Raw genomic sequence first — 22,070 nt, 5'->3', positions numbered from 1 at the left:
ACTGGTAGATATTGGGTTGGCGGAGGTGGTGGTGCAGACTGGTGGAAGTTGGGTTGGCGGAGGTGGTGCTGCTGACTGGTAGATATTGGGTTGGCGGAGGGGGTGGTGCAGACTGGTAGATATTGGGTTGGCGGAGGGGGTGGTGCAGACTGGTGGATGTTGGGTTGGCGGAGGTGGTGGTGCAGACTGGTGGATGTTGGGTTGGCGGAGGTGGTGGTGCAGACTGGTGGATATTGGGTTGGCGGAGGGGGTGGTGCAGACTGGTAGATATTGGGTTGGCGGAGGTGGTGCTGCTGACTGGTAGATATTGGGTTGGCGGAGGTGGTGGTGCAGACTGGTGGATGTTGGGTTTGCGGAGGGGGTGCTGCTGACTGGTGGATGTTGGGTTGGCTTAGATGGTTGTGGCATACCTTCCAACATTACCTTTTCCAGGAGGGACATAATACTCTATTCCTGGGCTTTTCTCTTTATTTATGATTGCCATCACCTGTGGTGACACCTTTCTTATCAATTAACCTGTTCAACACAGGTGATGCCAATAATAAATTAAGAGGGAAGTCCAGAAACAGAGCATTGTGTCCCTCCTGGCATGGGTCATGTTGGGAGGTATGTGGTGGTGCAGACTGGTGGTTGGTGGAGGTGGTGCTGCTGACCGGTGGGTGCTGGGTTGGCGTAGGTGCCGCTGACGACCGGTGGGTGCTGGGTTGGTGTAGGTGCCGCTGACGACCGGTGGGTGCTGGGTTGGCGTAGGTGCTGCTGACGACCGGTGGGTGCTGGGTTGGCGTAGGTGCCGCTGACGACCGGTGGGTGCTGGGTTGGCGTAGGTGCCGCTGACGACCGGTGGGTGCTGGGTTGGCGTAGGTGCCGCTGACGACCGGTGGGTGCTGGGTTGGCGTAGGTGCCGCTGACGACCGGTGGGTGCTGGGTTGGCGTAGGTGCCGCTGACGACCGGTGGGTGCTGGGTTGGCGTAGGTGCCGCTGACGACCGGTGGGTGCTGGGTTGGCGTAGGTGCCGCTGACGACCGGTGGGTGCTGGGTTGGCGTAGGTGCCGCTGCTGACCGGTGGGTGCTGGGTTGGCGTAGGTGCCGCTGACGACCGGTGGGTGCTGGGTTGGCGTAGGTGCCGCTGACGACCGGTGGGTGCTGGGTTGGCGTAGGTGCCGCTGACGACCGGTGGGTGCTGGGTTGGCGTAGGTGCCGCTGACGACCGGTGGGTGCTGGGTTGGCGTAGGTGCCGCTGACGACCGGTGGGTGCTGGGTTGGCGTAGGTGCCGCTGACGACCGGTGGGTGCTGGGTTGGCGTAGGTGCCGCTGACGACCGGTGGGTGCTGGGTTGGCGTAGGTGCCGCTGACGACCGGTGGGTGCTGGGTTGGCGTAGGTGCCGCTGACGACCGGTGGGTGCTGGGTTGGCGTAGGTGCCGCTGACGACCGGTGGGTGCTGGGTTGGCGTAGGTGCCGCTGACGACCGGTGGGTGCTGGGTTGGCGTAGGTGCCGCTGACGACCGGTGGGTGCTGGGTTGGCGTAGGTGCCGCTGGCGACCGGTGGGTGCTGGGTTGGCGTAGGTGCCGCTGGCGACCGGTGGGTGCTGGGTTGGCGGTGGTGCCGCTGGCGACCGGTGGGTGCTGGGTTGGCGGTGGTGCCGCTGGCGACCGGTGGGTGCTGGGTTGGCGGTGGTGCCGCTGGCGACCGGTGGGTGCTGGGTTGGCGGTGGTGGTGACTGGTGGATGCTGGGTTGGAGGTGGTGGTGACTGGTTGATGCTGACTAGCATAAGTTTTGGAGGGTTGGGATCGTTTGGTCGAATGCATTATGGTCGAATGTCATTACATCGAATCCATTAGGTCGAATTGCTAAAAGGTCGACATGATTCTAGGTCGACATGGGAAAAGGTCGAAATGATTCTAGGTCAAAAGGTCATTAGGTCGAAAAGGTCATTAGTTCGACATTGTCTAGGTCGACATTCACAAAGTCGACATGGGGTTTTTCACTGTTTTTTTACCTGAATGTCGACATGGACACAGTTTAAAGTGCACTGCATCCCCTCGCATCGCTCGCTGCGCTCGCAATGCGTCGGGCACGGTGCCTCGCTACGCTCGGCACACTATTTTATTCTCCCACCACGCCCTAGTGGATGGTAGGGCATGAAATACCGCCTGTCAGCACATGTCGGCTCAAAAAACAGTGAAAAACCCCATGTCGACTTTGTGAATGTCGACCTAGACAATGTCGAACTAATGACCTTGTCGACCTAATGACCTGTCGAACTAATGACCTTTCGACCTAGAATCATTTCGACCTTTTCCCATGTCGACCTAGAATCATGTCGACCTTTTAGCAATTCGACCTAATGGATTCGATGTAATGACATTTGACCATAATGCATTCGACCAAATGACCGCATCCCGTTTTGGAGGTGGTTAAGCTGGCTAGCGTAAGCTGTGTAGGGTTTTTGGTGCTGGTGGATGTTGGGTTGGCGTAGGTGGTGCTGCTGGATGTTGGGTTGGCGTAGGTGGTGCTGCTGGATGTTGGGTTGGTGTAGGTGGTGCTGCTGGATGTTGGGTTGGCGTAGGTGGTGCTGCTGGATGTTGGGTTGGCGTAGGTGGTGCTGCTGGATGTTGGGTTGGCGGAGGTGGTGTTGCTGGATGTTGGGTTGGCGGAGGTGGTGCTGCTGACTGGTGGATGTTGGCGGTGCTGGTGACTGGTGGATGTTGATGCTGACTAGCATAAGTTTTGGAGGTGGTGAAGCTGGCTAGCGTAAGCTGTGTAGGGTTGGCGGATTTGGGGCCGCTGGATGGTGGAAGTGTTACTGAAAATATATGGATAATTACTTCAACAACATTTTGACTTTGCAATGACCATAAACAAAGAGCTGTGTACATGTCATTTATTCTTTGGGACACGTCAGGGGCCACAGGGCTAACGCTGGGTAGTGGAGTGGGAGAGAGCATTCCAGCACCTAAGAGGTTAAACTTCTTCCTGCCTCCCAGGTCAGCCAGGCTCCTCCCCTCCTCTACCCCGCCTCCAGGCCCAGCTACTTTCAGTTTTAGTTGTGCTAGCAGGAGCCAACACGCACAATAGACAGGGGCTGCCTTGTGCAGCCTTACTTCTGATTTTAATTTGATTATTTCTTGTTTTTACACTGACTCCTGTCTGTGACTGGGCAGCAACGTTGGAGGTCTGTTAGACACCTGCGCTACCGCCCCATATCCCGGGCCCGGCAGCCGCACACCACTCGCTGTGCGTGACTGGCCACGGGCACTGGGGGACCGACAGCCGGGACACCATGGAACAAGGTAACTTTGCTCTCCCCGCTAAGAGCACACATGCCATCACCGGGCTGCAATAGCAGGCGAGATGCTGGACCACCAAGGAGAATAGATGTGTGTGGGCTGGCGCGCTCCGGATCCCCGCCATTTTACCGGTACTGATTTAGAGGAGGTGATAGATGAGGCCCAATAGGAAGTTTGCGCTCCCTAAGCGGTTTACTTCCTTTTACCCGCTACCTCTGGAGGATAGGGTACGCTGGGAGACAGCCCCTAAGGTGGACGCACTTGTCGCTAAGATCGTGCGCTCCTCTACTCTCCCTATTCCAACCGCCTCCCTTAAGGATTCCGCTGACCGGAAGTAGGAGAACTTCCTTAAGCTCATCTATACAATCTCCGGGGCAGTGGCTCGGAGTCTGCCTATGGTTGTGAAGATGGCATGTTTCCCACATCAAGGTGCCCTTTATTTAGGGGAGGCTGCATTAGATGCAGCCACCCTTCCCTCTCGCGCGTCTGCCTCAGCTGTGCTGGTGCGGTGGTCTCTGTGGCTCCGCTCCTGGAAGATGGATTCCAAGAAAACCTTAGAGGCTCTTCCCTTTGCGGGTTCCCTCTTATTTGGATCAAAGGTGGACAAAACCGTGGCCACAGTGGCTGCTTCCAAAGCAGCTTTTCTGCCGTCCAATCCTACTCCACGTCCCCGACCGACGTTCCAGTCCTTTCATTTTCAGGGCAGGGGACAGTCGTTCACAAGAACCCAGCCTGCAAAGTCCTCTAAGGCCAAGGGCAAATGTTCCTGGGCCACCAGACGCTCTGAATCTAAGCCTAAGGATAAGCCCTCCGCATGATGGGGCGGCGCTCCACCTGGGGGATTCCAGGGTGGGAATCGCCTGCTACGGTTCTCAGGCGTCTGGCTGGAATCCACGACAGACACGTGGGTTTGTGATGTGTTCTCCCAAGGCTACTCCATAACCTTTCTCCTTCATCCACTAGGTGTCACTGGAGTAACAGTGGGGAATAGAAGGGCGACTACAGGGAGTGTGGCCAACTCCTCCCCTTCTACTTCTCCTCCCAGGCCGGCTTAGATTGTGCCCTCTGGGAGCTGGTCACACTCTGGCTTGCTCCTAAGGGCAATGTTATAGATACAAAAAGCGGCAAGTTTACTTGTGAGGACAGGCAGGCAGGGTCTTGCCACTGCTTGTCTGCGCCGTGGGAGCTGCCAGGGGTCCTCTGGAGCTGTAACGGACGTTGCCGCGATCCTCCCTCAGCCCTACCGACAGCGAGGCAGGACTGTGAGTATGCCTGACTCCCCTGCTAGCAGTGGAGGTCAGGTCCTTACTAAAATGGAGGTGTAGCAGGTTTTTTTAAATGTGGCGCCATTAAGGGAGATTGAGCTGCCGGGAGGGCCCCAGCATGACATGCAGCACAGGCCGCCATTTTACATTACTAGGCGCCTCTGCGTGCTGCTGGAGGCTCCACCAAAGCTTCTTACCCTTTACCTGCTGAGGGTGGAAAGCTGAAACACCACCTGTGGTTGACCTTTCCATCTTACAGTTCTGCCGGCCCCGGGGGCCACAACCCTCTGGGATGCCTTGGACCGTAAGCTTGAGCTTGTATACGGCGGCTCAGGTGATACAGCGTCCTGCTCAGGTCGGATGCTAGGTTAACAAGGACATGGGAGTCTGGGCTGGCCAGATGGAAGTCCATGCACAGTTAGCGGAACACGTGCGTCAAGCCTCTGCGTATTTGCTGGAGGTCTCCAATGATGTTTGGGTACTTGTGTATTTTCACGGTGCCCGATATATCGGATGCGAAATCGGCCTATATATCGATGCGATCCGAACCGATTTTTGACCTGTTCATAACCTCACTACGCATGGAGTTGATTTTATATAGTGTGGCGAAAGCAGCGAGGCGAGCGGACGCGGATTACTGCGCTCGCCACACTATATAAAATCATTATGAACCGGTCAGAAATCCGTTCGGATCACATCGATATATCATCCGATATCGCATCCGATATATCGGGCACCGTGAAAATACACAAGTACCGATGTTTGTATCATAGCATCCGCATTTCTGCACGCAGGGCTCTCTGGCTCCGCCAGTGTCAGGCAGATGCAGAATCATCAGAGCTTGACAAGTGGATCTCCCAAGCTACGGGGGGGGTCACCTTTCCTTCCCACAACAGCTCCCCCATCTACATATAGGATGTTTCAGGGCACATCTTTTCGGTCCCTTCGCCCGCAAGCAAAGTTCTGTGGCCGCACAAGAGGGGGCGCTGCCTATCACATATGATCCCAGGGGGCCAGAACCTCTTCCAAGCCCTCAGCGTGGCGGTCTTCTGTCCCACCTGGGGGACCCCAGGGTGGCAGCATGTCTCCAAGATTACAAGCACGTGTGGCTTCAATCTTGTCAAGACGCCTGGGTTCGGGACTTGATAGCCTGCGGCTAAAAAAATCCACTTTCGGCTCCCACCGCCACACCGGTTTGCCAGTTTTGTTGGAAAAATGTCAAGTCTTAACTGCAGCCATCACAAAGCTTGCGGGAGTGGTGACCCCGGTCCCAGAGCGGCAAAGGCCTGGGGGGGGACTACACGGTATATGTCTGTGGGGGGGCTGTACGGTATATAGGTCTGGGGGGGGGGCGGCAGCCTACACTGTATATATGTCTGTGGGGAGGCTAAACGGTATATAGGTCTGGGGGGACTACACGGTATATATGTCGGAGGGCTACACAGTATATAGGTCTGGGGGGGGACTACACGGTATATAGGTCTGGGGGGGGGGGGCGGCAGCCTACACTATATATATATATGTCTGTGGGGGGGCTATACGGTATATAGATCTGGGGGGGGACTACACGGTATATAGGTCTGGGGGGGGAACTACACGGTATATAGGTCTGGGGGGGGAATACACGGTAAAAATGTCGAGGGGGCTACACGGTATATAGGTCTGGGGGGGGGCGGCAGCCTACACTGTATATATGTCTGTGGGGAGGCTAAACGGTATATAGGTCTGGGGGGACTACACGGTATATATGTCGGAGGGCTACACAGTATATAGGTCTGGGGGGGACTACACGGTATATAGGTCTGGGGGGACTACACGGTATATAGGTCTGGGGGGGGGGGGGGGGGGCGGCAGCCTACACTATATATATATATATATATGTCTGTGGGGGGGCTATACGGTATATAGATCTGGGGGGGGACTACACGGTATATAGATCTGGGGGGGGACTACACGGTATATAGATCTGGGGGGGACTACACGGTATATACTGTAGGTCTGGGGGGGACTACACGGTATATATGTCGAGGGGGCTACACAGTATATAGGTCTGGGGGGGGCGGCAGCCTACACGGTATATAGGTCTGGGGGGGACTACACGGTATATAGGTCTGCGGGGGGCTACACGATCATTGTATCTAGATGGGGATCTGTCTAATGTTGTGTATAGCCAATACAGTAGGATAAACCCGAACTTGGTGTAAATCTGGGCCGCTCATCACTATATTTATTACATATAATCTTAGATCCTGATGTGATTCGCCCCGAGCCCAGGTGTCCCAGCTGTACCCACGTCTTACCAGGGGATGCCGCCACTTTGTCTGTCTATGGGTGCCGTGTGCCCTTGTAGCGAGCCTGCGGGGGGGGGGGCAGGCATCCACGGGCCCCCCCTTGTCGCCATTGCGGCGGACGTTCTATACTGATCCCTTACCGGCTTTGTCTTCTCTCAGATCATGAAGCTCCAGGAGAAGCTGAATAAATTGCAGGAAGAGAAGCACCAGCTGTTTCTCCAACTGAAGAAGGTTCTCCATGAGGAGGAGAAGCGGAGGCGGAAGGAGCAGAGGTGCTAGAGGCTGGGGGGGGAGGGAGGGAGAGAGCGTGTGCCACTGGGGGGGTAAGTGTGTCGCTAGGGACTGGGGGTACGTAGAGAGCGTGTGCCACTGGGGGGGTAAGTGTGTCGCTAGGGACTGGGGGTACGTAGAGAGCGTGTGCCACTGGGGGGGGGGGGGCGCTATCCTGCTGGGGGGGGTGAGTGTGCCGCTAGGGACTGAGGGGACAGAGAGAGCGTGTGCTACTGGGGGGGAGTGAGTGTGCCGCTAGGGACTGGGGGGACGGAGAGAGCGTGTGCCACGGGGGGGGGGGTGAGTGTGCCGCTAGGGACTGAGGGGACAGAGAGAGCGTGTGCCACGGGGGGGGGGGGTGAGTGTGCCGCTAGGGACTGGGGGGACGGAGAGAGCGTGTGCCACGGGGGGGGGGGTGAGTGTGCCGCTAGGGACTGGGGGGATGGAGAGAGCGTGTGCCACGGGGGGGGGGTGAGTGTGCCGCTAGGGACTGAGGGGACAGAGCGTGTGCCACGGGGGGGGAGTGGTAATGGTGAGTGTGCCGCTAGGGACTGGGGGGATGGAGAGAGTGTGTGCCACGGGGGGGGGGGGTGAGTGTGCCGCTAGGGACTGAGGGGACAGAGAGAGCGTGTGCCACGGGGGGGGGTGAGTGTGCCGCTAGGGACTGGGGGGATGGAGAGAGCGTGTGCCACGGGGGGGGGGTGAGTGTGCCGCTAGGGACTGAGGGGACAGAGAGCGTGTGCCACGGGGGGGGGAGTGGTAATGGTGAGTGTGCCGCTAGGGACTGGGGGGATGGAGAGAGCGTGTGCCACGGGGGGGGGGGGGGGGGTGAGTGTGCCGCTAGGGACTGAGGGGACAGAGAGAGCGTGTGCCACGGGGGGGGGGGGGGGGGGGGGTGGTGGTGAGTGTGCCGCTAGGGACTGGGGGGATGGAGAGTGCGTGTGCCACTGAGGGGGGGGGGGGGGGCGGCGGCTATCCTCCTGCTGGGGGGGGGGGTGAGTGTGCCGCTAGGGACAGAGGGGACAGAGAGAGCGTGTGCTACTGGGGGGGGTAAGTGTGTCGCTAGGGACTGGGGGTACGTAGAGAGCGTGTGCCACTTGGGGGGGGGGGGGCGGCGACGCTATTCTGCTAGGGGGGGTGAGTGTGCTGCTAGGGACTGGGGGGATGGAGAGAGCGTGTGCTACTGGGGGGGGGGGGGGGGTAAGTGTGTCGCTAGGGACTGGGGGTACGTAGAGAGCGTGTGCCACTTGGGGGGGGGCGGCAACGCTATTCTGCTAGGGGGGGTGAGTGTGCCGATAGTGATTGGGGAGTGCGCTGCTGGGGACTGGGTGGGGGGAAGTTAGGGTAACATGGGTGGGAGAACTGGTTTGCAGTGGGGTTTCCGGTAACATGGGTGGCAGCGGGGGTTGAGGTGGGGTTTCGGGTACCATGGGTGGCTGTAGGTGTTTGGGGAAGCGCAGGGGTTGGCCTAGTACAGGAGACGTGTATTGGACAGGTTTGGGCTATTAGAAATGGAGGGATGCAGGTGTTGGACATGTTGGCATAGCGGGGTATAGTGTGGCGCTGGGCAGGTCGGCATAGCAGGGTATAGTGTGGCGCTGGGCAGGTCGGCATAGCGGGGTAAAGTGTGGCGCTGGGCAGGTCGGCATAGCGGGGTATAGTGTGGCGCTGGGCAGGTTGGCATAGCGGGGTATAGTGTGGCGCTGGGCAGGTTGGCATAGCGGGTATAGTGTGGCGCTGGGCAGGTCGGCATAGCGGGGTATAGTGTGGCGCTGGGCAGGTCGGCATAGCGGGGTATAGTGTGGCGCTGGGCAGGTTGGCATAGCGGGGTATAGTGTGGCGCTGGGCAGGTCGGCATAGCGGGGTATAGTGTGGCGCTGGGCACGTCGGCATAGCGGGGTATAGTGTGGCGCTGGGCACGTCGGCATAGCGGGGTATAGTGTGGCGCTGGGCAGGTTGGCATAGCGGTGTACAGTGTGGCGCTGGGCAGGTTGGCATAGCGGGGTATAGTGTGGCGCTGGGCAGGTTGGCATAGCGGGGGTACAGTGTGGCGCTGGGCAGGTTGGCATAGCGGGGTATAGTGTGGCGCTGGGCAGGTTGGCATAGCGGGGTACAGTGTGGCACTGGGCAGGTTGGCATAGCGGGGTATAGTGTGGCGCTGGGCAGGTTGGCATAGCGGGGTATAGTGTGGCGCTGGGCAGGTTGGTATAGTGTGGCGCTGGACAGGTTGGCATAGCGGGGTATAGTGTGGCGCTGGGCAGGTTGGCATAGCGGGGTATAGTGTGGCGCTGGGCAGGTTGGCATAGCGGGGTATAGTGTGGCGCTGGGCAGGTTGGCATAGCGGGGTATAGTGTGGCGCTGGGCAGGTTGGCATAGCGGGGTATAGTGTGGCGCTGGGCAGGTTGGCATAGCGGGGTATAGTGTGGCGCTGGGCAGGTTGGCATAGCGGGGTATAGTGTGGCGCTGGGCAGGTTGGCATAGCGGGGTATAGTGTGGCGCTGGGCAGGTTGGCGTAGCGGGGTATAGTGTGGCGCTGGGCAGGTTGGCGTAGCGGGGTATAGTGTGGCGCTGGGCAGGTTGGCGTAGCGGGGTATAGTGTGGCGCTGGGCAGGTTGGCGTAGCGGGGTATAGTGTGGCGCTGGGCAGGTTGGCGTAGCGGGGTATAGTGTGGCGCTGGGCAGGTTGGCGTAGCGGGGTATAGTGTGGCGCTGGGCAGGTTGGCGTAGCGGGGTATAGTGTGGTGCTGGGCAGGTTGGCGTAGCGGGGTATAGTGTGGCGCTGGGCAGGTTGGCGTAGCGGGGTATAGTGTGGCGCTGGGCAGGTTGGCGTAGCGGGTATAGTGTGGCGCTGGGCAGGTTGGCGTAGCGGGGTATAGTGTGGCGCTGGGCATAGCGGGGTATAGTGTGGCGCTGGGCATAGCGGGGTATAGTGTGGCGCTGGGTATAGTGTGGCGCTGGGCATAGCGGGGTATAGTGTGGCGTTGGGCAGGTTGGCATAGCGGGGTATAGTGTGGCGCTGGGCAGGTTGGCATAGCGGGGTATAGTGTGGCGCTGGGCAGGTTGGCATAGCGGGGTATAGTGTGGTGCTGGGCAGGTTGGCATAGCGGGGTATAGTGTGGCGCTGGGCATAGCGGGGTATAGTGTGGCGCTGGGCATAGCGGGGTATAGTGTGGCGCGGGGTATAGTGTGGCGCTGGGCATAGCGGGGTATAGTGTGGCGCTGGGCATAGCGGGGTATAGTGTGGCGCTGGGCATAGCGGGGTATAGTGTGGCGCTGGGCATAGCGGGGTATAGTGTGGCGCTGGGCATAGCGGGGTATAGTGTGGCGCTGGGCATAGCGGGGTATAGTGTGGCGCTGGGCATAGCGGGGTATAGTGTGGCGCTGGGCATAGCGGGGTATAGTGTGGCGCTGGGCATAGCGGGGTATAGTGTGGCGCTGGGCATAGCGGGGTATAGTGTGGCGCTGGGCATAGCGGGGTATAGTGTGGCGCTGGGCATAGCGGGGTATAGTGTGGCGCTGGGCATAGCGGGGTATAGTGTGGCGCTGGGCATAGCGGGGTATAGTGTGGCGCTGGGCATAGCGGGGTATAGTGTGGCGCTGGGCATAGCGGGGTATAGTGTGGCGCTGGGCATAGCGGGGTATAGTGTGGCGCTGGGCATAGCGGGGTATAGTGTGGCGCTGGGCAGGTTGGCGTAGCGGGGTATAGTGTGGCGCTGGGCATAGCGGGGTATAGTGTGGCGCTGGGCAGGTTGGCGTAGCGGGGTATAGTGTGGCGCTGGACAGGTTGGCATAGCGGGGTATATAAGGTGGCGCTGGGCAGGTTGGCATAGCGGGGTATATAAGGTGGCGCTGGGCAGGTTGGCATAGCGGGGTATAGTGTGGCGCTGGGCAGGTTGGCATAGCGGGGTATAGTGTGGCGCTCGGCAGATCGGCATAGCGGGGTATAGTGTGGCGCTGGGCAGGTTGGCATAGCGGGGTATAGTGTGGCGCTGGGCATAGCGGGGTATAGTGTGGCGCTGGGCAGGTTGGTATAGCGGGGTATAGTGTGGCGCTGGGCAGGCCGGCATAGCGGGGTATAGTGTGGCGCTGGGCGGGCAGGCCGGCATAGCGGGGTATAGTGTGGCGCTGGGCAGGTTGGCATAGCGGGGTACAGTGTGGCGATGGGCAGGTTGGCATAGCGGGGTATAGTGTGTCCCTGGGCAGGTTGGCATAGCGGGGTATAGTGTGCTGGGCATGTCGGCATAGCGGGGTATAGTGTGGCGCTGGGCAGGTTGGCATAGCGGGGTATAGTGTGGCGATCGGCATAGCGGGGTATAGTGTGGCGCTGGGCAGGTTGGCATAGCGGGGTATAGTGTGGCGCTGGGCAGGTTGGCATAGCGGGGTATAGTGTGGCGCTGGGCAGGTTGGTATAGCGGGGTATAGTGTGGCGCTGGGCAGGCCGGCATAGCGGGGTATAGTGTGGCGCTGGGCAGGCCGGCATAGCGGGGTATAGTGTGGCGCTGGGCAGGTTGGCATAGCGGGGTACAGTGTGGCGCTGGGCAGGTTGGCATAGCGGGGTATAGTGTGGCGCTGGGCAGGTCGGCATAGCGGGGTATAGTGTGTCCCTGGGCAGGTCGGCATAGCGGGGTATAGTGTGCTGGGCAGGTCGGCATAGCGGGGTATAGTGTGGCGCTGTGCAGGTCGGCATAGCGGGGTACAGTGTGGCGCTGGGCAGGTTGGTATAGCGGGGTATAGTGTGGTGCAGGGCAGGTTGGCATAGCGGGGTATAGTGTGGCGCTGGGCAGGTTGGTATAGTGTGGCGCTGGGCAGGTTGGCATAGCGGGGTATAGTGTGGGGCTGGGCAGGTTGGCATAGCGGGGTATAGTGTGGCGCTGGGCAGGTTGGTATAGTGTGGCGCTGGGCAGGTTGGTATAGCGGGGTATAGTGTGGCGCTGGGCAGGCCGGCATAGCGGGGTATAGTGTGGCGCTGGGCAGGCCGGCATAGCGGGGTATAGTGTGGCGCTGGGCAGGTTGGCATAGCGGGGTATAGTGTGGCGCTGGGCAGGTCGGCATAGCGGGGTATAGTGTGGCGGTTGGCATAGCGGGGTATAGTGTGGCGCTGGGCAGGTTGGTATAGCGGGGTATAGTGTGGCGCTGGGCAGGTTGGCATAGCGGGGTATAGTGTGGCGCTGGGCAGGTTGGTATAGTGTGGCGCTGGGCAGGTCGGCATAGCGGGGTATAGTGTGGCGGTTGGCATAGCGGGGTATAGTGTGGGGCTGGGCAGGTTGGCATAGCGAGGTATAGTGTGGCGCTGGGCAGGTTGGCATAGCGGGGTATAGTGTGGCGCTGGACAGGTTGGTATAGCGGGGTATAGTGTGGCGCTGGGCAGGCCGGCATAGCGGGGTATAGTGTGGCGCTGGGCAGGCCGGCATAGCGGGGTATAGTGTGGCGCTGGGCAGGTTGGCATAGCGGGGTATAGTGTGGCGCTGGGCAGGTCGGCATAGCGGGGTATAGTGTGGCGGTTGGCATAGCGGGGTATAGTGTGGCGCTGGGCAGGTTGGCATAGCGGGGTATAGTGTGGCGCTGGGCAGGTTGGCATAGCGGGGTATAGTGTGGCGCTGGGCAGGTTGGTATAGCGGGGTATAGTGTGGCGCTGGGCAGGCCGGCATAGCGGGGTATAGTGTGGCGCTGGGCAGGCCGGCATAGCGGGGTATAGTGTGGCGCTGGGCAGGTTGGCATAGCGGGGTACAGTGTGGCGCTGGGCAGGTTGGCATAGCGGGGTATAGTGTGTCCCTGGGCAGGTCGGCATAGCGGGGTATAGTGTGCTGGGCATGTCGGCATAGCGGGGTATAGTGTGCTGGGCAGGTCGGCATAGCGGGGTATAGTGTGGCGCTGTGCAGGTCGGCATAGCGGGGTACAGTGTGGCGCTGGGCAGGTTGGTATAGCGGGGTATAGTGTGGCGCTGGGCAGGTTGGCATAGCGGGGTATAGTGTGGCGCTGGGCAGGTTGATAGTGTGGCGCTGGGCAGGTTGGCATAGCGGGGTATAGTGTGGGCTGGGCAGGTTGGCATAGCGGGGTATAGTGTGGCGCTGGGCAGGTTGGTATAGCGGGGTATAGTGTGGCGCTGGGCAGGTTGGTATAGCGGGGTATAGTGTGGCGCTGGGCAGGCCGGCATAGCGGGGTATAGTGTGGCGCTGGGCAGGCCGGCATAGCGGGGTATAGTGTGGCGCTGGGCAGGTTGGCATAGCGGGGTATAGTGTGGCGCTGGGCAGGTCTGCATAGCGGGGTATAGTGTGGCGGTTGGCATAGCGGGGTAGTGTGGCGCTGGGCAGGTTGGTATAGCGGGGTATAGTGTGGCGCTGGGCAGGTTGGTATAGTGTGGCACTGGGCAGGTTGGCATAGCGGGGTATAGTGTGGCGCTGGGCAGGTTGGCATAGCGGGGTATAGTGTGGCGCTGGGCAGGTTGGTATAGTGTGGCACTGGGCAGGTTGGCATAGCGGGGTATAGTGTGGGGCTGGGCAGGTTGGCATAGCGAGGTATAGTGGGCGCTGGGCAGGTTGGCATAGCGGGTATAGTGTGGCGCTGGGCAGGTTGGTATAGCGGGGTATAGTGTGGCGCTGGGCAGGCCGGCATAGCGGGGTATAGTGTGGCGCTGGGCAGGCCGGCATAGCGGGGTATAGTGTGGCGCTGGGCAGGTTGGCATAGCGGGGTATAGTGTGGCGCTGGGCAGGTCGGCATAGCGGGGTATAGTGTGGCGGTTGGCATAGCGGGGTACAGTGTGGCGCTGGGCAGGTTGGCATAGCGGGGTATAGTGTGTCCCTGGGCAGGTCGGCATAGCGGGGTATAGTGTGCTGGGCAGGTCGGCATAGCGGGGTATAGTGTGGCGCTGGGCAGGTTGGCATAGCGGGGTATAGTGTGGCGCTGGGCAGGTTGGTATAGCGGGGTATAGTGTGGCGCTGGGCAGGTTGGCATAGCGGGGTATAGTGTGGCGCTGGGCAGGTTGGCATAGCGGGGTATAGTGTGGGGGCTGGGCAGGTTGGCATAGCGGGGTATAGTGTGGCGCTGGGCAGGTCGGCATAGCGGGGTATAGTGTGCTGGGCAGGTCGCATAGCGGTGTATAGTGTGGCTCTAGGCAGGTCGGCATAGCGGGGTATAGTGTGGCGCTGGGCAGGTCGGCATAGCGGGGTATAGTGTGGCGCTGTGCAGGTTGGCATAGCGGGGTATAGTGTGTCCCTGGGCAGGTTGGCATAGCGGGGTATAGTGTGGCGCTGGGCAGGTTGGCATAGCGGGGTACAGTGTGGCGCTGGGCAGGTCGGTATAGCGGGGTATAGTGTGGCGCTGGGGCAGGTCGGCATAGCGGGGTATAGTGTGGCGCTGGCAGGTTGGCATAGCAGGGTATAGTGTGGCGCTTGGCAGGTTGGCATAGCGGGGTACAGTGTGGCGCTGGGCAGGTCGGCATAGCGGGTATACTGTGGCGCTGGGCAGGTTGGCATAGCGGGGTATAGTGTGGGGCTGGGCAGGTTGGCATAGCGGGGTACAGTGTGGCGCTGGGCAGGTTGGCATAGGTTGTGGTAACGCTGTTTTGTCTTTGCAGCGATCTGACCACACTGACGTCTGCCGCCTACCAGCAAGGAATGGTGATGCATACAGGGACCCACCTCATTAACATGCAAGGTACGACGCTCCCTCTGCTGGCCGTATGTATAATAACACGCCAGGTACGGGGCTCCCTCTGCTGGCCGTATGTATAATAACACGCTAGGTACGAGGCTCCCTCTGCTGGCCGTATGTATAATAACACGCTAGGTACGAGGCTCCCTCTGCTGGCCGTATGTATAATAACACGCTAGGTACGAGGCTCCCTCTGCTGGCCGTATGTATAATAACGCGCTAGGTACGAGGCTCCCTCTGCTGGCCGTATGTATAATAACACGCTAGGTACGAGGCTCCCTCTGCTGGCCGTATGTATAATAACACGCCAGGTACGGGGCTCCTCTGCTGGCCGTATGTATAATAACACGCCAGGTACGAGGCTCCCTCTGCTGGCCGTATGTATAATAACACGCCAGGTACGGGGCTCCCTCTGCTGGCCGTATGTATAATAACACGCCAGGTACGAGGCTCCCTCTGCTGGCCGTATGTATAATAACACGCCAGGTACGGGGCTCCCTCTGCTGGCCGTACGTATAATAACACGCCAGGTACGAGGCTCCCTCTGCTGGCCGTACGTATAATAACACGCTAGGTACGAGGCTCCCTCTGCTGGCCGTACGTATAATAACACGCTAGGTACGAGGCTCCCTCTGCTGGCCGTATGTATAATAACACGCTAGGTACGAGGCTCCCTCTGCTGGCCGTATGTATAATAACGCGCTAGGTACGAGGCTCCCTCTGCTGGCCGTATGTATAATAACACGCTAGGTACGAGGCTCCCTCTGCTGGCCGTATGTATAATAACACGCCAGGTACGAGGCTCCCTCTGCTGGCCGTATGTATAATAACACGCCAGGTACGAGGCTCCCTCTGCTGGCCGTATGTATAATAACACGCCAGGTACGGGGCTCCCTCTGCTGGCCGTACGTATAATAACACGCCAGGTACGAGGCTCCCTCTGCTGGCCGTACGTATAATAACACGCTAGGTACGAGGCTCCCTCTGCTGGCCGTATGTATAATAACACGCTAGGTACGGGGCTCCCTCTGCTGGCCGTATGTATAATAACATGCAAGGTACGGGGCTCTCTCGGCCGTACGTGTAATAACACACCAGGTACGAGGCTCCCTCTGCTGGCCGTATGTATAATAACACGCTAGGTACGGGGCTCCCTCTGCTGGCCGTATGTATAATAACATGCCAGGTACGGGGCTCCCTCTGCTGGCCGTACGTATAATAACACGCCAGGTACGAGGCTCCCTCTGCTGGCCGTACGTATAATAACACGCTAGGTACGAGGCTCCCTCTGCTGGCCGTATGTATAATAACACGCCAGGTACGGGGCTCCCTCTGCTGGCCGTACGTATAATAACACGCTAGGTACGGGGCTCCCTCTGCTGGCCGTATGTATAATAACACGCTAGGTACGGGGCTCCCTCTGCTGGCCGTATGTATAATAACATGCAAGGTACGGGGCTCTCTCGGCCGTACGTATAATAACACGCCAGGTACGAGGCTCCCTCTGCTGGCCGTACGTATAATAACGTGCCAGGTACGAGGCTCCCTCTGCTGGCCGTACGTATAATAACACGCTAGGTACGAGGCTCCCTCTGCTGGCCGTATGTATAATAACACGCCAGGTACGAGGCTCCCTCTGCTGGCCGTATGTATAATAACGAGCCAGGTACGAGGCTCCCTCTGCTGGCCGTACGTATAATAACGCGCTAGGTACGAGGCTCCCTCTGCTGGCCGTACGTATAATAACGCGCCAGGTACGAGGCTCCCTCTGCTGGCCGTACGTATAATAACACTCCAGGTACGAGGCTCCCTCTGCTGGCCGTACGTATAATAACACTCTAGGTACGAGGCTCCCTCTGCTGGCCGTACGTATAATAACACGCTAGGTACGAGGCTTCCTCTGCTGGCCGTATGTATAATAACACGCCAGGTACGAGGCTCCCTCTGCTGGCCGTATGTATAATAACACGCTAGGTACGGGGCTCCCTCTGCTGGCCGTACGTATAATAACACGCCAGGTACGAGGCTCCCTCTGCTGGCCGTATGTATAATAACACGCCAGGTACGAGGCTCCCTCTGCTGGCCGTATGTATAATAACACGCTAGGTACGAGGCTCCCTTTGCTGGCCGTATGTATAATAACACGCTAGGTACGAGGCTCCCTCTGCTGGCCGTACGTATAATAACACGCCAGGTACGGGGCTCCCTCTGCTGGCCGTACGTATAATAACACGCTAGGTACGAGGCTCCCTTTGCTGGCCGTATGTATAATAACACGCTAGGTACGAGGCTCCCTCTGCTGGCCGTATGTATAATAACACGCCAGGTACGGGGCTCCTCTGCTGGCCGTATGTATAATAACACGCCAGGTACGAGGCTCCCTCTGCTGGCCGTATGTATAATAACACGCCAGGTACGGGGCTCCCTCTGCTGGCCGTATGTATAATAACACGCCAGGTACGAGGCTCCCTCTGCTGGCCGTATGTATAATAACACGCCAGGTACGGGGCTCCCTCTGCTGGCCGTACGTATAATAACACGCCAGGTACGAGGCTCCCTCTGCTGGCCGTACGTATAATAACACGCTAGGTACGAGGCTCCCTCTGCTGGCCGTATGTATAATAACACGCTAGGTACGGGGCTCCCTCTGCTGGCCGTATGTATAATAACACGCTAGGTACGAGGCTCCCTCTGCTGGCCGTATGTATAATAACACGCTAGGTACGAGGCTCCCTCTGCTGGCCGTATGTATAATAACACGCTAGGTACGAGGCTCCCTCTGCTGGCCGTATGTATAATAACGCGCTAGGTACGAGGCTCCCTCTGCTGGCCGTATGTATAATAACACGCTAGGTACGAGGCTCCCTCTGCTGGCCGTATGTATAATAACACGCCAGGTACGGGGCTCCCTCTGCTGGCCGTATGTATAATAACACGCCAGGTACGAGGCTCCCTCTGCTGGCCGTATGTATAATAACACGCCAGGTACGGGGCTCCCTCTGCTGGCCGTATGTATAATACACGCCAGGTACGAGGCTCCCTCTGCTGGCCGTATGTATAATAACACGCCAGGTACGGGGCTCCCTCTGCTGGCCGTACGTATAATAACACGCCAGGTACGAGGCTCCCTCTGCTGGCCGTACGTATAATAACACGCTAGGTACGAGGCTCCCTCTGCTGGCCGTATGTATAATAACACGCTAGGTACGGGGCTCCCTCTGCTGGCCGTATGTATAATAACATGCAAGGTACGGGGCTCTCTCGGCCGTACGTGTAATAACACACCAGGTACGAGGCTCCCTCTGCTGGCCGTATGTATAATAACACGCTAGGTACGGGGCTCCCTCTGCTGGCCGTATGTATAATAACATGCCAGGTACGGGGCTCCCTCTGCTGGCCGTACGTATAATAACACGCCAGGTACGAGGCTCCCTCTGCTGGCCGTACGTATAATAACACGCTAGGTACGAGGCTCCCTCTGCTGGCCGTACGTATAATAACGCGCCAGGTACGAGGCTCCCTCTGCTGGCCGTACGTATAATAACGCGCTAGGTACGAGGCTCCCTCTGCTGGCCGTATGTATAATAACGCGCCAGGTACGAGGCTCCCTCTGCTGGCCGTATGTATAATAACGCGCTAGGTACGAGGCTCCCTCTGCTGGCCGTACGTATAATAACGCGCCAGGTACGAGGCTCCCTCTGCTGGCCGTATGTATAATAACGCGCCAGGTACGAGGCTCCCTCTGCTGGCCGTATGTATAATAGTAGTAGTAGTACGTTTATTTATAAGGCGCCACAAAGTGTCCGCAGCGCCGTACATAGCAAACAAAAAAAAAACAAATTACAAGGTAACGTACAGGGTGTGTAGAAAGATACAGTATAAATAGGGGTATAGCTGGTCGAACTAAAATCAGCATCAGTTCAGAAGTAGGTGTCGAAATTGTCGAGGAGACTGAAGATGAAGTAGAGGAAGGGAAGAACAGGACAGGAGCACAGGTGAGGTAAAGAGGTAGGGTGAGTACATGAGGAAGGAGGACCCTACTCATAAGAGTTAACATACTAAAAATAGGTGGGTGGACGAACGAAATACAATAGGATAAGTAGGAACGGAGGGGAACGGAGGCAGGATAGGAGGATCAAAAGAGGTTAGGAGGAGGGATAGGCTAGTCGAAAAAAGTGGGTTTTGAGGGAGCGCTTGAAGGAGGTAAGGGAATCAGATAGCCTGATGGGTGGCGGGAGGTTGTTCCAGTGCAGGGGGGCAGCGCGAGAGAAATCTTGGACACGGGAGTGGGAGGAGGTGATTAGGGGAGAGGTCAGGCGGCGGTCGGTGGTGGAGTGGAAGAGGATGGGAGGGAGTGTGGATAGAGATCAGTGAAGAGAGGTAAGGAGCTGTGGAGGAGGAGAGAGCCTTGTAGGTGGTGGTGAGGAGTTTAAAGAGAACTCGGAAAGGAATTGGGAGCCAGTGAAGAGATAAACAGAGGGGGGAGGCGGAGGTAGAGCGGCGGGAGAGGAAGATGAGCCTAGCAGCAGCGTTAAGAATGGATTGGAGAGGTGCGAGGCGGGTGAGAGGTAGCCCAGAGAGAAGGATGTTGCAGTAGTCAAGGCGGGAGATGACAAGAGAGTGAATGAGAATTTTGGTCGCGTCAGTGGAGAGGAATGGTCTGATGCGTGAGATGTTGCGTAGGTGAAAGCGGCAAGACTGTGAGAGAGCACGAATGTGGGGGGTGAAAGAGAGGGGAGGAGTCAATGATGACACCGAGGCAGCGCGTTTGGTCGGTGGACGTGATCTCGGTTTCACCAATGCTGATGGAGATAGTGGGAGAAGAGGGGATGTTCGGGGGATGGAAGATTAGAAGTTCAGTTTTAGCCATGTTTAGTTTCAGGATAATAACGCGCCAGGTACGAGGCTCCCTTTGCTGGCCGCATGTATAAGAACACGCTAGGTACGAGGCTCCCTCTGCTGGCCGTATGTATAATAACACGCTAGGTACGGGGCTCCCTCTGCTGGCCGTAGGTATAATAACACGCCAGGTACGAGGCTCCCTCTGCTGGCCGTACGTATAATAACACGCTAGGTACGAGGCTCCATCTGCTGGCCGTATGTATAATAACACACCAGGTACGGGGCTCCCTCTGCTGGCCGTATGTATAATAACACGCCAGGTACGAGGCTCCCTCTGCTGGCCGTACGTATAATAACACACCAGGTACGAGGCTCCATCTGCTGGCCGTATGTATAATAACACGCCAGGTACAGGGCTCCCTCTGCTGGCCGTATGTATAATAACACGCCAGGTACGAGGCTCCCTCTGCTGGCCGTATGTATAATAACACGCTAGGTACGAGGCTCCCTCTGCTGGCCGTATGTATAATAACACGCCAGGTACGGGGCTCCCTCTGCTGGCCGTACGTATAATAATAACACGCTAGGTACGAGGCTACCTCTGCTGGCCGTATGTATAATAACACGCCAGGTACGAGGCTCCCTCTGCTGGCCGTATGTATAATAACACGCCAGGTACGAGGCTCCCTCTGCTGGCCGTATGTATAATAACGCGCTAGGTACGGGGCTCCCTCTGCTGGCCGTACGTATAATAACACGCCAGGTACGAGGCTCCCTCTGCTGGCCGTACGTATAATAACACACCAGGTACGAGGCTCCCTCTGCTGGCCGTATGTATAATAACACACCAGGTACGACGCTCCCTCTGCTGGCCGTATGTATAATAACACGCTAGGTACGAGGCTCCCTCTGCTGGCCGTATGTATAATAACACGCCAGGTACGAGGCTCCTTCTGCTGGCCGTACGTATAATAACACACCAGGTACGAGGCTCCCTCTGCTGGCCGTATGTATAATAACACACCAGGTACGACGCTCCCTCTGCTGGCCGTATGTATAATAACACGCCCTGCCTTGCTCCCTGTAACATTCCCGGTCTGATCTTTATTACAGGCAGTCCCGGAGGACATTCCCGGCACAGCTCTCTTATGTCGGATCGTGCCAAGCAGATGTTCGGCCCACCAGTAATCACGGTCAGTCTCATACGCCCACGCTGTGGTGGTCTCCTGTCCTTCCTCTTCTTCCTCCTCACTCACTGCTATGTCTCTGCTCCCCTCAGGGCCGCCATTACACATCGCAGCCGTCCTACAGCCCAACAGCAGCAGAGCATGGTCAGTACCAAACCAGCCAGTCCGGTCACAGCCCTTATACAGTCAGCCAATCACAGCACAGCTTTGGGGCAGGTCAGGGCTGGACCTGTGAACTACAGTGGGAGCCAGCCAATCAGAGGTCGGTCTTCTGTGGTACATAGGTTGGGTATCGTGGTTTAATCTCTCTCTGCTACATGTTCCTCTGTGTTGTGCAGGTCCCTCCGCCTTCCCGAGCATGCAGTATCTCTCTCATCAGCAACCGGGGTACACCGTGCACAGCCACTACACCGGCGCTCATGCAGGTAGCTGACGTGTCTCTCCCCGTGTATACCCCCGCTCCATTCCCGTCCCTAACCCCAGTGTGTGTTCTCTCCACCTCAGGGTTCATGACTCCAAGCAGTGGTATTCCTCTCCAGAAGCAACTGGAGCACGCCAATCAGCAGTCTGGCTTCACCGATTCTGTGAGTCCGCCCCGCCTCTCTGGGTCTGTGAGTCCGTCCGCCCCTCACCCGCCACTCTGGGTCTGTGAGTCCGTCCCCCCCTCACCCGCCTCTCTGGGTCTGTGAGTCCGTCCCCCCCTCACCCGTCCTCTCTGGGTCTGTGAGTCCCCCTCTCACCCGTCCTCTCTGGGTCTGTGAGTCCCCCTCTAACCCGTCCTCTCTGGGTCTGTGAGTCCCCCTCTCACCCGTCCTCTCTGGGTCTGTGAGTCCCCCTCTCACCCGTCCTCTCTGGGTCTGTGAGTCCCCCTCTCACCCGTCCTCTCTGGGTCTGTGAGTCCCCCTCTCACCCGTCCTCTCTGGGTCTGTGAGTCCCCCTCTCACCCGTCCTCTCTGGGTCTGTGAGTCCCCCCCCCTCACCCGTCCTCTCTGGGTCTGTGAGTCCCCCCCTCACCCGTCCTCTTTGGGTCTGTGAGTCCCTCACCCGTCCTCTTTGGGTCTGTGAGTCCCTCACCCGTCCTCTTTGGGTCTGTGAGTCCCCCCCTCACCCGTCCTCTTTGGGTCTGTGAGTCCCCCCCCTCACCCGTCCTCTCTGGGTCTTTGAGTCCCCCCAACACCCGTCCTCTCTGGGTCTGTGAGTCCCCCCCTCACCCGTCCTCTCTGGGTCTGTGAGTCCCCCCCTCACCCGTCCTCTCTGGGTCTGTGAGTCCCCCCCA

The 22,070-nt window shown here is 58.5% G+C and overlaps 1 protein-coding gene across 1 annotated transcript in view; it reads left to right on the top strand.

The window, feature by feature from the left end:
• The window catches only part of GPS2 (G protein pathway suppressor 2), a 34,853-nt gene that overhangs the window by 1,788 nt on the left and 10,995 nt on the right, over window positions 1-22,070 (top strand). Inside the window, exons 4-9 of the mRNA XM_083185915.1 lie at window positions 7,006-7,118; window positions 14,689-14,768; window positions 20,721-20,800; window positions 20,887-20,938; window positions 21,133-21,219; window positions 21,299-21,378. Of these exons, the coding sequence (XP_083042041.1) occupies window positions 7,006-7,118; window positions 14,689-14,768; window positions 20,721-20,800; window positions 20,887-20,938; window positions 21,133-21,219; window positions 21,299-21,378 (492 nt within the window). The remainder of the gene's footprint in view (window positions 1-7,005; window positions 7,119-14,688; window positions 14,769-20,720; window positions 20,801-20,886; window positions 20,939-21,132; window positions 21,220-21,298; window positions 21,379-22,070) is intronic.

Source organism: Crinia signifera, chromosome 4 (genome assembly GCF_055691185.1).
Source record: "Crinia signifera chromosome 4, ASM5569118v1, whole genome shotgun sequence".
Lineage (NCBI taxonomy): Eukaryota > Metazoa > Chordata > Amphibia > Anura > Myobatrachidae > Crinia > Crinia signifera.
The sequence above is the reverse complement of the archived record's forward strand: the minus strand, read 5'-3'. Positions and strand labels throughout refer to the sequence as shown.